At 37.4% G+C, this 17,253-nt stretch overlaps 2 protein-coding genes across 3 annotated transcripts; both read right to left on the bottom strand.

Moving 5' to 3' along the window:
* Positions 1–6,328: 6,328 nt before the first annotated feature.
* Positions 6,329–9,506, bottom strand: LOC144997649 (protein PHOX1-like). 2 transcript variants are annotated; one of them, XR_013659883.1, is made up of 6 exons: positions 8,651–9,506; positions 8,433–8,566; positions 7,587–8,234; positions 7,288–7,455; positions 7,114–7,193; positions 6,329–7,000 (listed from the first exon to the last, which is right to left on the bottom strand). XR_013659883.1 is itself a non-coding variant. In XM_078957530.1 (5 exons), exons 3-4 carry the CDS (start codon positions 7,939–7,941, stop codon positions 7,328–7,330), a joined length of 483 nt encoding a protein of 160 aa, XP_078813656.1. In that variant the 5' UTR covers positions 7,942–8,234; positions 8,433–8,566; positions 8,651–9,506; the 3' UTR covers positions 6,329–7,000; positions 7,288–7,327. The 2 variants fall into 2 exon arrangements, 1 of the variants encoding a protein (XP_078813656.1); XM_078957530.1 differs by lacking the exon at positions 7,114–7,193.
* A 501-nt stretch (positions 9,507–10,007) lies between these two features.
* LOC144997080 (endo-1,3;1,4-beta-D-glucanase-like) lies at positions 10,008–12,344 on the bottom strand. Its single transcript, XM_078956903.1, has 7 exons — positions 12,159–12,344; positions 11,871–11,892; positions 11,367–11,484; positions 11,163–11,253; positions 10,797–10,886; positions 10,570–10,670; positions 10,008–10,303 (listed from the first exon to the last, which is right to left on the bottom strand). Exons 1-7 carry the CDS (start codon positions 12,304–12,306, stop codon positions 10,145–10,147), a joined length of 729 nt encoding a protein of 242 aa, XP_078813029.1. The 5' UTR covers positions 12,307–12,344; the 3' UTR covers positions 10,008–10,144.
* Between the last annotated feature and the right edge of the window lie 4,909 nt (positions 12,345–17,253).

Raw genomic sequence — 17,253 nt, 5'->3', positions numbered from 1 at the left:
CTCCGCCTTCCGGTGTCCGGTCTGGTTGCAGTGAAAACACACTGCAAACCCCTTGGGGCAGTCCTTGGCCATATGCCCCTCCTTGCCACATTTGTAGCAAGATCCTGCTTGACAGACTCCATCGTGACCCTTGCCGCACTTCCCGCAAGTGCGGCCCTTCTGGCTCCCGGGTTTGGGATCAGTGGGCTTGGCCCGCTTGGCTGCCGGCTGGAGCCGTATCGGCCGCCGATCCCTCCCCAGAGACTCTGCCTCCTCCCTGGCCTGAGTCTCAAGCTCAATCCCCCTCTTCTGGGCATTCGCCTGAAGCTCAGCAAATGTCCGATAGGATGAGTTCGCGGCGAACTCCCGAATATCCCGTCTCAAAATACTTAGGTAGCGGCTCATACGTGCCTGCTCAGTGGACACGTGCTCAGGGCAGAACATCGCCCTCTCATGAAACATCCTCGTGATCGCTGTAACTGACTCAGTACCCTGCTTGAGGGTCAGAAACTCCTATGCCAAACGCTCCCTCTCCACCTGGGGAACGTACTCATCTCGGAACATGGTAGTGAACCTCTCCCAGGTCACTGCCGAAAGCTCAGCAGATGTGAAATGCGCCGTCACAAACTTCCACCAGTCCTTCGCTCCCAAGCGAAGCTGGTTCAGCGCGAACCGAACCTTCAAATGCTCAGGAGATGAGCAAGTGAAGAAGCACCCTTCCATATAAGATATCCACCTCATAGCTGCCACCGGATCCTGTGTACCATCAAACTCTGGTGGTTTGGTGTTGCTGAACTCCCGAAACAGTGACGCATCACCTCCCTGGGGTCTCGCCGCAGCGATCGCTGCAGTAGCCGTTGCAACAGCAGCCTCAGAAAGAGCGGCATAACGCTCGTCAAACGTCTCAATCAGCACGGTCTTAATAGACCCGAACATCTCTGGTATCTCAGCTCTGATGACCGCAGCCACCTCCTCATGAATGATGTGTCGAATCTCCTCATCACTAGCTCCGGCACCCTCTGGCATATGACGTGTCCTCAACATGATCAACCTCTGAAATACAACATGCGATAAATTAGAATTCACTCGAACATTCTTACACTCGACAATCCACCCCTCCTTGATTCTTGGTATCCCAAGATTCTTATTTGGACTGTGTACTGCCCTGGTGCTTTCAGTAGTATGAGCCCAATACTACTGTCCACACCGTCTCAATACACACCTCAAACCTTCCTCTTCGGATCCCAATTCCCAAGTACTCTATCATGCGTAGACCACTCTCTAATAGATCTCTCATAAACCCCTTGCTGCTACCTACTCACTCTCAGCATCTCATAGCAGCTCACCCCTCCCTAGGCTAAGGCATCACAAATCAAGCCACTCTAGTCCTATTAGCAATACCTAGCCTACTCTAGCATGCAGATACATCATATCAATATTAATATCACGTAATATAAAGGTATTTTGGGAATTCACCGTTCGGGCGCTGACTGATCGTACACACGTTTCTTCCTGGAATTTGTTTCTTTTTCAAGAAAATCTTTTACTCTTAGAAAAGTTAGGTTTTCTTTTGAAAATATCTTTCCAATTCCTCAGTTTGAGTTCAAATACTCCCGAAGGTGTACCCGAATCCCTCAAACCAAGGCTCTGATACCAAATTGTAACACCGTAAATTTCAAAACAAATTTTTCAATTTTCTTATAAAACATAATTCGATTAATATTCATCAAACAACCATATTAATTATCCAATATATATTAATACAAAATCCTAAGATCACAATGTAAAAACTCCGAGTGTGTGTGTACGGAGCAAGCCGGCGCCTTCCCGCGGTCGTCACTAGTACCTGAAACAATAACATCAAACACTGTAAGCACAAGGCTTAGTGAGTTCCCCAAAATACCACATATAACACATATTAGCCACTCGAGGCTATAACTCTGTGGGTCCGTGCACCCAAACTTTGTGAACCCTCAGGTTCTAGCTCTGATAAACATGCACTACATGAATCACATAGAAATAATTCAGTACAACACATAACATACATAGCATACAAATACTCTATCACATAACTCTGGTTACCTACTCAAGGTAATATAGTATAGTGAGAAGACTCACCTCGCGTATCTCGGTACCTCACGAATCCTAGAAATCCCTCGAGCTCGATCGTCCGAGATCTAATCCTCCTATAACATTATATGTTTCTAATTAACACTTTATATCTCTAAGGTTGACTATTCATAAGAAGTCAATCACAGGTAAACTCTGGTCAACGGTCAACGGTCAACTCTGACCGGACTCAGCGAGTACCATTCCGACTCGGCGAGTCTAGATGTTTTCACCAACCCTCTAAAATCCCCTTACTACACGTCGAGTATTCCCCCCTTTACTCGACGATTTTCACCTGAATGAATCGCGGGGCCACCCCGACTCAACTCGCCGAGTCTCAAGGACAACTCGGCGAGTCCAAGTTTGACTCAGTCCACTCGTCATCCCTCTCCAACTCACCCTGACTCATTGAGTCTACCCATGACTCGATTGGACCACTCGCTGAGCAGTCCCAAGGCAATCTTCAAGCTACTCGCCGAGTCGGATGAACAGACTCGGCGAGTCCATGCCGTGCAACCACTCCAACTCGCTTCTAAGGTCAGATCTGCTTCCAAAAACTATAGATCTGGCCTCCCTCGACTGATTCATCACGTAAAGCTCCTATCTTGGTGCTCATAACACACCCTATAGCTCTTAAATGGAGTTTTTGACCTAAGGCATGAGGATTCCAGTCCAAAGCCTCCATTGATTCTCAAAAAGCTTGGGTAAAGGGACACTCTGGACCTCTAAGGGTCCAGATCTATGGTTCCAACCTCATAAGGGACCAAGAGGACACTAAATCTTGCCATAAAAGGGTTCAACAAACCCTAAATCTAGATAAACAACAACAAACAAGAAGGTAACTCGGATTTATTACCACAAAAGTGATGCTCTGGACTCCAAACCCACAAAAGTGGCTCCTCTTGCTTTCCCTTGGCTAGCTCTTCTCCTTCCTTGCAACAATGGCACCTCCAAGGTCAATAATGGCCTCCTACTTAGCTCCAAATGCTCACACTCGATTAGGGTTTCACTCAAGGGGCTGGTGAGCACAAATGACGACCATTAGGCCCTTTAAATAAGTCTCAAACCCGAGAAATTAGGGTTTCATTACACAGCGCTGACTCGCCGAGTCCATATCCTGGACTCGTCGAGTCCAGGCGCAATCCCACGTCCAGATCCGCATCCCTACTCGGCGAGTCTGAGCTCCAACTCGCCGAGTCCCCCCACAAATCAACAAAAATATAATAAACAAGATACCTGATAAAAATCCGGCTGTTACACTTTAATAGATAGGTATTTCTGTAGAACCGTGAAGTATTTGTGGGTGCTTGTTTGGCCAGAAAAACTTGAAAAAAACCACCATGGCTGCCAACCATGGTGGTTGTTGCCATATCATCTTCTTCCGCCGCCACCCGCCACTGTGTGGAGGTGGATGTGTGTGTGATTTGGTGTGTGTATGAACGTATGCCATAAGCTTAATGTTGTGTGGATCTTTTCTTAGCCAACAAATCAAAGAAAAATCACCACCACCGCCATGAGGTGGTGGCCACCACCTTCTGTCGTCGTTCTGCAACTGCTACCAACATCTATGGTGGATGTGGGCTCTTGGGTGCGTTTGGATTGATATTTGGAGTGTTTTTGGTCTTGTTTTGGCCGAATCTCATAACCACCACCACCGTGAGGTGGTGGCTGCCGTCGTGAACCACCACCAACCGCTAATGCCCGAGATGGTAGTGGGTAGTACCCGGCTTGTTAGACATTAATTAATGTAAACACTTTACTATTAGATTAATTCATAAGTGATTTGGTTGGAAACCCTAATTAGCGTTTAGAAAATCCTAATTTTGGTAATGTGAGTTTGGGATTGGTCGGGACCCGTGTTGGACCATTGGAATTGGAATTTCGAATTACATCTAACCACATTCTAAGTTTGGTCTAATGGATTAAGTTCTTAATGAGTTAAGTAGGAATACTTAACCCTAATCTACATTTTATATGAAAAACCCTAATTGGGTTTGGGTTCTTATTGGGCCATTTTTTGGACTAAGTTGTTATAGGCCTTCGTGGGCTAATTGGGGAACATGTTTATGGACCAAGGAAATTATTGGGCTTTAGGATAAGGCGCATTGGAAAGCCTCGAGCCTAATTTGGAAAATTGGGCCATAGATGGGCCATAACTGGGCCTTGATGAGTATGAGAAATTGGACCATCAGAATGCCTATTGTTTGGACTAGAATAAATGGTTGGGCCTTAGGGTAAGACCATGTAGAATTTTGGCCCCAATTTTCAAAATTAGGCCATATGTAGGGTTTTGGTTCATTGTTTGACCTTTGGGCCTTTGGAGTGGAAGTTGGGACCTTAGGCTTGAATCAAGCTTGGATGGGGGTAAAGTAGTCTTTTACCCCAAGCATGGACTTATGGTTATGTATTGGAACCCAATTATTATTTGGATGTTGTTTTGATGTTGACAATTTGTAAATCTGTCAACCAGCAGCTAGAGAATTATCCGTGGGACTTCAGCAGTGTGTGGTGAGTCTCCTCACCATACCAATGGGTCAAAGGCACTAAGGCCAACCAATTATATGTTATGTGGTATGCTAGTTGATATTGTGCTATGTGGTATGCTAGTTGATATTGTGGTATGTGATATGCTAGTTATCTTTGTAATACTTGCATGGAAAACATCGGGGGGGTTCCCGAGGCACTTGGGTGTAAGACCTTGGAGGGTTTCCATGGCATCCTAAGTAAAGACCTCGGAGGATTCCCGAGGCACTAGGGTGTAAGACCTTAAAGGGTTTCCATGGCATCCACAGTTAAGACCATGTTAGGGTTCCCATGACACTGGGTTATGACCATGTGGGGATTCCCATTGCACCTGGAGTAAGACCTTGGAGGGTTTCCAGGGCATCCTTATATATTTGTATGTATGATTTACATCGTAGGTAATGAATACCATATGGGGGTTTCCATGGTAGTGGGTTAATACCACGTTAGGGTTCTAGTGGCACCCGATGTAAGACCTTGGAGGGTTTCCAGGACATCCATACATGTTTGCAAGTTTAGCTTCTATGTTTGAATGTATGGTTTGATTGGTTAGTAGTGAAGACAATGTGGGAGTTCCCTTGGCAGGTACTTAAGACCACATGGGGGTTCCAGTGGCATTCGGTGTAAGACCTTGGAGGGTTTCCATGGCATCCCTATATGTTTATATCCATGACTTGTGTAGTTGGTATGATTTATTTGATTATGTGTTTAAGAGCTTGGAGGGTTTCTATAGCCTCCTTATATGTGTATATGCATTGATTATGTGATTGATATGGTTTATGTGATTATCTGAGGTATGCTATGGAGAACTCACTACGCTTCGTGCTACAGTTTTGTTTATGGTTTCAGGTATCATCGATTTTGAAAGGAAGGGTCCGGCTTGATCGCAACGCACACACCCGTGTTTCCACAATATATGATTTTGGAACGAACTTTGATAAATATTTTTAATTAATCATGTTTTTGGATTGTTTAGATTTACAAGATACCTGTGTTTTGACTATAATAAAAATAAAATTTTTACCCTTGATATTTGGGTCGTTACAGATAGGTCTATGCTACATTACAATATTGGCCTAGGGACTAATAAGCTTTAGTATTATAGGTTAACGCCGTTAGATGCATACTCACCAATTGGATCACTAGGTTAGCTGTTAACCATCTGAGAAGCTGTCAAGGTGAGTTATTCTCACCATATTGTATACTCCAGTATGTATCCTCTGTATGTTAGGATATAGTTGCCATGTAGATTTCAAATAGGCAATTAGACTAGGATAGTTAGATGCATCACCACTAGAAAAACAGCCTTTTACGACGCGCAATGCGTGTCGTAAAACGCTCAGACGACGCGCAAATGCGTGTCAAGGAAGGCCCTGCCATAACGAGAGACGACACGCTTTTGCACGTCGTCTATAGAAAGGCCATGTCATAAACGAAAAAATTTACGACGCGCATTTATGACACGCAATGCGTATCACTAAAGCCGGTGTCAAGAAAGGCCATGTCATAAATGAAGATGACACACATTTTTGCGTATCGTAATTTTAAATTTTTAAATATATATATATATATATATATATATATATATATATATATATATATATATATATATATATATATTTATAGATTTACTAATTTTCAAATCAAATGTGCATTTCGTATGTCATAATAGAAAATAAAATAACATATACAAAAAATACAATTCATTGCACAAAAGTTAATGTCATACAAATAATCATTCCAATAATAAACAAATGTAATACATCAAATGTGAAAGAGATGAAAGTCATCAACCAATAATAGTTGAACTACAAAAACTTGTTTCCCACCTTCACAACATCCTGAGCTACTTTGCTTGACACTATGCACATTAACAAGACTTACAAATTTGAATAATGCAACCATTAAATTTCAACTTTTGGCTAGCACTCTAACAACCCTATTGAAAAAGGATTCGATAAAGGTGGATAATACCAACAACAGAAGCTTCAATAATCACCCTGAAATAAATATATACAAACTACTTACAGTTAAATAATGAAGGGAATCAGATATGTAGGGATGCTTAGGGGAATAAATCCCAGGTACAGATGCAACCGAATGTCTGGCAACAATGTTGAAATCAAACTTAGCTAATTCCAATATCCAATGGGCTTGATCAGGAGCACCAACTAACAAAGTTGCCATGAATCCAACAAGTTGAGCAGCAAAATCAGATTTTGAAGGTTGTCAAAAGGATTACCTCATCTACATCACCTGCTATTTCAGTGCTCGGTGATAAATTGCATCACCTTTGCAATAGAGTACCCTGCTTTACAATGGAACTGCACTAGCAATTTCCTAAATCACTCCCTTAAAAGAAGAAAGAGCTTCCAACAATAGTGATTCGCTGTAATACAATAAATTAGATGGTGATCACAAATTAGGAAAATTGATAACTATCAACTAGATTCAAGTATGAAGCCAATTAAAACAAGAATTCAATCTAGTTATTTTTCCTACTTGTAATGTTCATCAAGTTTGAACTAGTTTTTTGTTTCAAATACTAATAATCATCATCTAATTCTGGGGTCAACATTACCCTACAAAATGGAAGAAATAATTAATAAAAGAAAACCTTAATGAATAGTTAAGACAAGGGTATTTTTGGCACATGAAAAATAAAGCTAACCATACATGACTAGATCACACCAAGGGTAAAAATGGAAATCCCAATTCAACGATGTTCCACTTCCATGAGAGAATGCAATTTTGAGACGCGACGCCTAAAGAGTGGTTCAAGGCGAAAAGAGGGAACACCAGTCAGCCATCTTTTAACCTCATACATCTCATTCCATGCTTGAACTATTTCATCAATTTTAAAACCAAGACTTGAAAAACACTCATACAAAACATTCAACTTTGGACTAAATATAGTAAAAATCAGAAAAGCACAAGGAATTTTTTGTAATTTACTTGAAACTTTTCTAAATTACCTGCAGAAGCTGTTCCATTTGAGCAATGATTCTTTATAATTACTGCAAGAACTGTTGGTGATGAAACCGCAAGCTCAAATGTTTCAACAGCAGCAGCTAAAGATTTTTCCCATGCTGACAAATCCATTTTGAATTCACCAACAGATCTCTCATAAAGCAAAGTCCCCCATAAAATATACATCTGAGATCTCAAATGAGCAGCTTGTTCAACAGCTTCATCAGTAGACACTTCTTTCAAGCATATCACTAAATTAAAATTGTCATAAATGCAACAGCTTAACAATAAAAAATAATCAATATAATTTAGATACTCAAAATTACATTTAAAAAACTTGGTACAAAGTTTTAGAATCATTCAGCCTTGTGTAGGAAAGGATCTGCAGGCCTGACATAAGTAAATCCCTTAAACGGGTTCTCCTTAAATTTGGGACTCGTAGTAGGGGGATCCAGAAGCAGGGGTAAATTTGTCCAAGAATCTTCAAAATTCACAATGCATTGCTTCCCAGCTACTTGTGGAACAAAATTTAGCTTTATTTCTCTACCCTCCAGTTTCCTCTAATTAATCAATTTAAACCAACCATGTTTTTTTATTTCATCACCTCAACCTACCCCAATCGCAAGTTACCTGCTTGAATCCTTCTGTAACAACTATTTTTAGAAAAAAAAAACACCATTATTAAGCAACAACTATAAGAGATGGAAATTCATAGAATTTGTGCTTATTCAAGGTAATGATACGTAAGTAATTTGACATTTGTCTAGATCAATCAAGCTTTTCTAGATTTGATTGTTTTGACCCAAAATACTGTGAAAATCCCAATTGAAAGAAAAGCACAAGTAAATTACCTCTCCACCAAGTTAAGCTAGGTCACCCAAAGAAGTCAAAGAGGTGTCATGGAACGCCGATCTACCAAGAACCCTAATCATATCAGGCTCCACCATATGCTTCCCTCCAAGTATCTTCAGTATCGTCGTTTTTCCTTTTGTTTTAAAATTCAATAAAAACTTCACGATCGATATGGATAGAATTGAAATTGAAAAAAGTAGGACAGAAGGGGACGAACCTATCCTATTCAAGAACATTTGAAGGCATCAGGCTTAGTTGGCTGCTCTGATGACTCCGTGCCTGGACTCGCTAGACCATCCGCGTAAATAGTGCTGGTAGGGGTGACGACCATGGTTCTTAGAGTGATACCGACAGATTTCTTCATGAAGCATGTTAGAAGTTTTTAGGGCATAGTGCGTAAGAGGGAGTATGTGAGAAGGGTTTTTAAAGGACAATGCAAAAGAACCGATTGATATCTTGAGATAGTGTGCGAGAGATTTAGGTGATGGTGGGGAAGAGGGAGTACTAAAATTTACATGCCACAAATAGAAGAGATCAAAACCAGAGGGTGAGGAAGATTCCAACAATCGATTCTTAGATATTTTGCGCCAAAAGGAAGATCCAAGCAACTGATTTCTACTTTGATGGAGGAAGAATCGATGACTACTTCATTTTCCATTTATATAGAATTTAAGGGTTTTATGGAGATTCATATATAGAGATGGTTGTGAATGCGGAGGAGATGGAAAAGAGGTGGAGTCACCGATGATGTTTGAGGGGGGCGGCATAGAGTATCATTCTTAGGGCTTAGGTTATCAGAAAAAGGAGCGCGCATTTCTAATTTTTAGGATTTCCATCTCCCGCCCATAGATACTAAAGGAGGCGCACCTTTACCTAAAAAAATTATAAAACGACACCTAATATTACGTCACGCAAAAATGCGTAATCTAAATCCTTTAAATTTTATTAGAGATGACGTTTTTTTTACGAGACCCACTTTTGCGTATCATACATTCGTGCGTGTCATAAATTGCGTGTCCTTAAAGGCCTGTTTCCTAGTAGTGCATGTTATGTGAACTATTGATATGTGTGTGTGTGTCTCTATATATATATATATATATATATATATATATATATATATATATATATATATATATATATATATATTGTTGAGGGCGGACCAGCTTTGTACTGAAGGCCAATAAACTCGGACGGACTAGTTTAATGCTAAAGGTCAAAAGAAAGCGGATCAGCTACATGCTAAAGACTATATAGGGTGGACCAACATATAACTGAAGGCCAAGGTACGAACCAGTTATTAAGCTGAAGGCCATTATGTGTATGTATTATATATATATATATATATATATATATATATATATATATATATATATATATGTTGTGGTATGTGGTATTTTAAAGGAATTCACTAAGCCTCTACTTACAGTTGTTGATTAACTGTTTTGCAAGTTGTTCTTCGAATCGAGTAAAAGCTCCCACATGACTGTACTTGCATCAAAGGAAATAAATAATACCTAAGACTTCCGCTAAGACTCACTTTTATAATTAAATATGTAATATAACATGTGTAAGACTTATAATGTGAATATCGGGGTGTGACATTATTAAGGTAAGCATTTATTCAAAAAGTCGAAAATGTAAATGCACGTCTATGATGACGCTTTATTTACTTGTAGAGGAGTGTCACATTTTTCTCGATCTCTCTCTTTCTTTATATTATTGAATAGTTTGGATCAAGATGCTTGTTAAACCAACCCACAAGATCCTCATGAGCCTCTTGTGCGGAACTCACCTCTTCTGCATCTTCATCTTTATATCGAACCGTCCAACCATGTGATACACCACCATATATCTTCACAAAGTGATCCACCTGCATAGCATAGTAGTTAACCATACCGGAAAAAATTAATATCTCCTTGGCTACCTGTTCAGATATATGGCCTAATTTAACAAGGCAAATTAGGTTTTTCAATACATGCTAGCATGTATTGAACCAGAACTAGGACTTGGATTCATATCAATGGGAAATAATGGCAAACTTTTGTCCCGCCATCGCCAAAAAGTAAAAATAAAATAAAAAATAGAAAGGTGGAAGACATAATGTACACTTCACAATGCCTAGAAGAAATTAATTACCTCTAGTTTTGCTTGTAAAGCAAGCTCAAATTCTTTGACAAGCTCTGGTGGAGCTTTATTGTCAATCTCAGCACCGAGTATGGCAGTAGGAACCTTAACCCCTAAAAATCATAATAGAAATTACAAAAAATAACTTCTTGGCTTAAATTTGATAAATTGAAACATGGACCCCTATCTAGAAATTAAGTAGTAATTATGAAGTATTATTGAATAAAATTAAAACCAACCCTTGATATCATCTAAAGTGACAAATGAAGGATGCAAAAGAGCAGCAACTTGTATATCATCCTCCTTTGCTAACTCTACAGCTACCTTGCCTATTAATTAGAACAGGTTGATGCAATTAAATCAGCAAATTATAATTAACATAATAGCATTAGGCCCTTACTTAATAAACGACAGAACACTACATTGTTCTGATGTTAATGAGACAAAAAATAAAATTTCAAGTCCCACCCAAAATGAAAATAAGACTAGGCATCACTATCATTATCTCGTATGTGTAAAAGACATTATTGTCTTTCCTCTTCCACATCTTTGAAAATAACCTTTGAAAGTTTGTCATTTTTGGTGTAGATGAACTTTATTCTTACCACCCCAACAAAAACCTGCAGCGCCAATTTTAGTTATACCCTTCTCTTTAAGAGCCTTAATAACCAGTTTGGCGGGTTCAACTGCTTCTACCTAAAAAAGATATGGAAAAAAAAAAAAAAAAAAAAAAGGAATAGTAGAGGAAATATTGCTTTTAAGAGAATTGGATATTTATGATGGAAGAATAATAAAATTTAATAACCAACCGGTCCATGATTCTTTAGCCAATCTGAAATCGGAGTTTCAGGAGTTATGGGGTCTCCATGAAAGAAGTCAGGGGCAACTACATAATATCCAGCAGAGGCAACTTTGTCGGCAAGTTTCCTACAAATTTAGACCATCATTTCGTATATTTATACAGCGTCTTAATTCATTGCGTTTTAAAAAATCTATCTAATATAATAGTAATATCAATATATCATTCAAATGCAAATCCATTTTTACCAATATAATTGACGATTTTCAAAAATATAATGCATGATAAAGATAAATAAAAATAAAAACTGGAAGTACCTTAATAATAACAAACAAAATGGAACTACAAGTCTACAACGTCCCAATAACAAGAAATCAAAATGGGATGCTATAATTCACTGATAAATAAAAATAACATTACTTTCTATTTTTAGCATTTAACCTTAAAGTAAACCACAAACAAATGAGTTTTTTAACATAAGGTGTTGTTCTAATGTTCTTGCTACAAAGCATACCTGAACTTTGGAACTCCATAGCCTGCACATAAAGTACCAGACACAAACAAATTAGAGCAAGCTGACGTTCATACAAACTATTTTGGACTTGCAAAAATCATAAAACCAAAAACGGTAGGATTCGTACATACTTAACATGTTGCAATCAAATTCACTTTGCAAAAGTATTTTAATGAATTAGCTTCTTGATATGTAAAGTATTTTCGGAATTTCATCTAATTTTGGAAACACTAACAAGCAGACTTGGTTGATCAGAAAGAAAATTACAAATAGAGTTGAGTTGAGTACCATGTATATTAGAAATAAAAAGAAGTGCGACTTTTGAATCAGTATTCCCGGAAACATAAGAATTGAGGGAGGCGATCTGCAAAACATTGCCGGAATTACCGCCGGAGACCAATGCAGGAGGGTTCTCGAGGCACTCCGAGCCAGACATTGTGTGTAATGAAGTAGCTTGTGGAATATGCGTAGTTTTAGGAGTATTTTGTAATGGAGGGGTTGGTAGCTTGCTGCACTCTGGTACCCTGGGGTTTCTAAGGTACTACAAATCATACACGTAAGTTTTGAGACTTTGCACATTGATACACATAGTTTGTAGTTTTAGGGTTTTTACCTATTTGGTGTTGGGTAATTCTTTGCCTGTTTATTAATGGAATGCGTAGAGTATACAACTCCCTTGTTTTCGGCTTAATGACAATAAGTAACCAATAAAGAACGTGATAGAAGATGTGTTAGGTGTTACACTCGAGATCAATGATGTCTGTCTTTTCGAAATATGGAACTCAAAGTCAATGGGTCCAACAAAGACACGAGGAGGCGTAAGAGATTGTATTATTACATGAATTATTAAGAGTAACACGAGAGTATTTGATGCTTAGAATTAGACTAAAGCATGAGAGCTAAAATAACATATTGTTACCATGAATTTTCGTATGTACCGGGAACAAATAATTAAAGGCCAAATGCCATAAAAGTCTTTATATTTGTCAAAAATGTTGGTTTTACCCTAAGTTATTTTTAATGTCCATTAATGCCCTCGTATTTGTTAAACAAATGTCGAGTTTTACCATTTGAAATATGATTACAGGTTTGCAAAGTTAATATTATTAAGTTTGTTTTTATTTCCATTAATACCCTCATATTTGCCAATAAATACGTTTTCAAGAATACATATACGATAAAAAAAAATAAGTAAAAGTTTAAAAAAAATGTGAACTTAAGGGTAAAAACATAAAATAATAATAATAATAATAAACTTAAAAGTTTTCTTAAAAGTTAATATCATAGTAACCTAAAAAACCATTTATCACAAGTAAAAAGATAAAAACATATATTTTTAGAATTGATATCATGATAATCTGAAAAACTGTGATAAGTGAAAAATAAAAACATATATTTTTTTGGCAAATATAAGGACATTAATTGAGGATATATTCGAATATTTTTTACAAGTACGAAAGGTTTTATGAAATTTGGCCGTAATTAAATGATAACATCATACTAGTTTTCGTTTCGGTCATTAAATGTGAGCATATAGTCATATACGTATTAAATTTACCTGGTTTTGTTTACTTTAAATGTATGCGAGAGTTAATGCCTCAATGAAATTATTAAGTGCTTATAAATTTAATCTTTTAGTTATTGTTTAATTCAATAATGTCCGTATCAGATTATTATATATAATTAGGGAGAATTTTATGTGTACTCTCTTAAATTTTAAAATATTATATTTATCCAGTTTAATTTCTCAATATCATATTTACTCTTCATAAACCTTTAAAATATCATATTTATCCAAATATTTTATTATAATGTTTTTAATATTTTATAATCATTTTTATACCTTAGAATTATTATAATAATTAAGAAATTTAACCATAATATCATTACGTCTATGATAATGGAATGTAAACTTCTACATTGTTAGAATATCGGCTTCTTAACAGACAAAAAGATTTATCTTCAACCATTTCTATGGAATATATATTTTGATTGTTTAGTTTTTGTTGTTGATTGTTATTATGTTGTAGATAGAGGTATTTTAAAATATTTTCATTAACATTTTGATGTCTAAAAAGTATATATATATATATATATATATATATATATATATATATATATATATATATATATATATATATATATATATATAGATATTTTGATATTTAAGAATAGCATATATATGATATTTTGATGTTTAAAAATGACATATATGATATTTATAAATTTTATGAAGGGTAAATATGATATTTATAAATTTTATGAATGGTGAATATGATAAACTGTATGTATGCTCTATGATAAACTGAAAGATATCTTTTATCTTTTCCAACAACAATAAGTTTATACAAAAGCGAGTAGCTAGAGTTACATAAAGTTCAAACATTTCGGAAACAAGTTAACTACACAATTCTATCATTTAATAGAGTATTTGGGTTTATCTTATATGAAGATTTTATTTAGCCTTTTAGCTAGCTAGTTAATCTTAAATACCTTTCATATTTATAGTTTTTTTTAATTAACTTTTCCTTTTAATAATAAACCATAGCCGTTTTTTGTTTGTGTTTATCAATTTACATGTTATCAAAGTTTTATTCGATACACCACTATTGATTTGATGACTGTAGAAGACTTTATAGCAAGCACCATTATCATGTATCAGGCTTTTTAGTTTCGATTTTGTTTGTTTGTTGGGTGTGTTTTCCGATTTCGTTAGTATTAAATTCTTGTTGTCGTCGTTTGTTACAGGTTTAGTACTTGTTTTTGGGTGCTAGATATAAGTTTTTTTTCTCGATTATTGGCACTATGGCTCTAAAAGATGATTATCTCCTGTAAATTAATACTTAACTTAATGGAAAGAGTATGCCTAATGTTATATAGTTATTTAATGAAGAAATTTCTATGTGGTAAACAAATATAGGGTATTATTGTCGGTGTAAAAGGAAAACCGCCAGATAAGAAAGTCACTAATTATGCAACTTTACTTAATATGTGGGAGATTAATAATTCTAAGATTATCATTTGGATCCACAATTATGTTATTCTATCAATTGGCATCCAATTGGCTAAGTGTGATATGTCGAATGAAGTTTGGAATCACTTGGATATGTTGTACATGCAATCAAATTTTGTTGAACATTTGTAAAAGTCATGAAATTTTTAAATTTTTTAAAAAAACCCATAAATCATCATTGTTTACAAAATAATTTTCAAAACATGTTTAATATCATAGTTTTCCCAAAATCATAAAACAAAATACGACGAGGTACAAGATCACGCCTTCGCCTTCACGCGACCCTCTAAGGTACCTGAAACATAATTCAAAACTGTAAGTCCAAAGCTTATTGATTTCCCCCAAAATACCAACACACAACAAATAACACATAAACTATAATAGCATGCAATGGGTCCACAGCTAACAGAATGGATTACCCATGAGCCCACACCATTAGTATGGCTTGCCCTCGGCCCACAACTTATGTCTGGCTTGATCCGTCAACAAATCAGTCCTCAGACTAAATACCACTAAGCTCTCAGTACGAGTCTGGCATGCCTTTCTCGGCCATCAACTCGTATCTGGAATGCTCATGAGCCCTCAGTATGAGTGTGATAAGCCCTCCCCGGCCCTTACCTCATATATGTATTACTCCATGGTTTGTTGGCTACCGCACGGAGCAGTAAAACCTCAATCCAAGCCACACAATATGTCGACATATAACTGATATTAACATACACAGATCATCAGACAGTATCACAGTTAGTCCTACAGATCTACCAGACTAGCATATCAAAACTAGCATACATATATATTCCATACTCAGCATATCAACATATATCAACTTATCAAACCAATGGGTTGGCCTTGGTGCCTTCGACCCGCAAGTATAGTGAGCAGAACTCACCTCGCAAACTGGACAGAACTGATGAGGCCCAACTCTGAATCTCATCTCTCTACACAATACCTACATCCACCAAGTGACCAATTCCATCAAAATCCCGAAATACCCAAAATGCCCTCAAAGTCAAACTTAGTCGAACATGGTCAAACTCAAAGCCAACTGGTCAAACCTACTAAACCAACTGAGTCAGCCCAGCAGAGTCGACTCAACCGAGCCAACTCAACAAGGGTTGACTCATGCGAGTACGTAGGGCCTAACCCAAAGGTACGCGAAGCCTCTCATTCACCAGGTTACAAGGAGTTGACCGAGTATGTGGGGTGTACTCCCATCTATGCAGGACATAACCTCGCAAACCTCAAATCCTCATTAAGTGTTTAATGGCTTAAGCACTTAAGTTCATACTTCAGATCTATGGTCCAAATGCACCCTAGAGTCATAAAGTCTCCAACTTTATGACATTGCACGTCAATAAAGTCCTTAACACAAGGTCTTAATCCATTAAAACCTTCTATAGGATGCATAAGACAATTCTAGCCATTGGGACCTCATTTTTATGGCTTATGACCCTTCCTAGGGTCTTGAATGACACCTCAAAATGACAATAACCAAACATGCATAGCATGGGACCTTTAGGACAAAAAAAAAAGCAACATAAAACTCCTAAAAATAGGATCTAACAACTAAGACATCAAGGTATAGACTTCATACCTTCTGGAGCTTTACAAAAGGGCAAAAATTCCCAGATCCACAAGCTTGCTTCCACTTCAAGGCTTCTAGATGCAACTTCTCATTCCTCTAACACACCAAAAACAATCTCTAGGGCTTAAAACACACTCTTGGGGGCTAGGGTTTTGCAAAAATGTCTCAAAGGATATGGAGTGTAACACTCCAAATTTGGTAGTTACTTTTTATAACCTTGAAATGAAAATTATTACATAATGGTCCCTTCATAAAATGGGCGTACTCTTGAAGTATGCTTAGCATACTAAGGATGGATGATTGCGGAGGGTCAGCACATACGTTGGGCGTACTAGAGGGTACGCGGGGCATACATGGAGAATATGAAAAACCCTAAATTTCAAACTTGACACCAATTTAAACATCCTTAAGTCATTGAAGCTAAACCCTAGCAAACCTCTACAGCCCTATTTCGTCCCTTAACCTCATATTTCCTTGTGAGAGTGTTTCTTGACCTTAGAGAGTGTATTGGTGGCCATTTTAGAGGTTATCTAAGAAGGAGAAGATAGTGATCAAGCTTGGTGGCACATTGAGCTTCAAGATCCTACATTTAGATCATCTTGAGGATATTCTGGAGGTATAAAGCCTTAACCTTGTCATCTTAATCATTAGATTGAGTTACGGTTTGCTATTATCCCCTTTTGTGTTCATGAATCATCTCATGGGAGTTTGAGCAACTCCAGAGCTTAGGAAGAGTAGATATGAGGTCCCTTGGTTCATTAGTACCATAAAAATGTAGTCTTGAT

Source organism: Lactuca saligna, chromosome 5 (assembly GCF_052625555.1).
Source record: "Lactuca saligna cultivar CGN05327 chromosome 5, ASM5262555v1, whole genome shotgun sequence".
Taxonomy (NCBI): Eukaryota; Viridiplantae; Streptophyta; class Magnoliopsida; order Asterales; family Asteraceae; genus Lactuca; species Lactuca saligna.
This window is presented reverse-complemented; position numbering and strand designations above follow the sequence as displayed.

Coding starts and splice junctions, on each gene's coding strand:
- LOC144997080 (XM_078956903.1), bottom strand. CDS start 12,306: ATGTCTGGCTCGGAGTGCCTCGAGAACCCTCCTGCATTGGTCTCCGGC. Junction 11,893..12,158: donor TTTTATTTCTAATATACATG/GTACTCAACTCA, acceptor CTTTATGTGCAG/GCTATGGAGTTCCAAAGTTC. Junction 10,671..10,796: donor CACTTTAGATGATATCAAGG/GTTGGTTTTAAT, acceptor TATGATTTTTAG/GGGTTAAGGTTCCTACTGCC.
- LOC144997649 (XM_078957530.1), bottom strand. CDS start 7,941: ATGATTCTAAAACTTTGTACCAAGTTTTTTAAATGTAATTTTGAGTAT. Junction 7,456..7,586: donor AAATGGAACAGCTTCTGCAG/GTAATTTAGAAA, acceptor TTGATGAAATAG/TTCAAGCATGGAATGAGATG.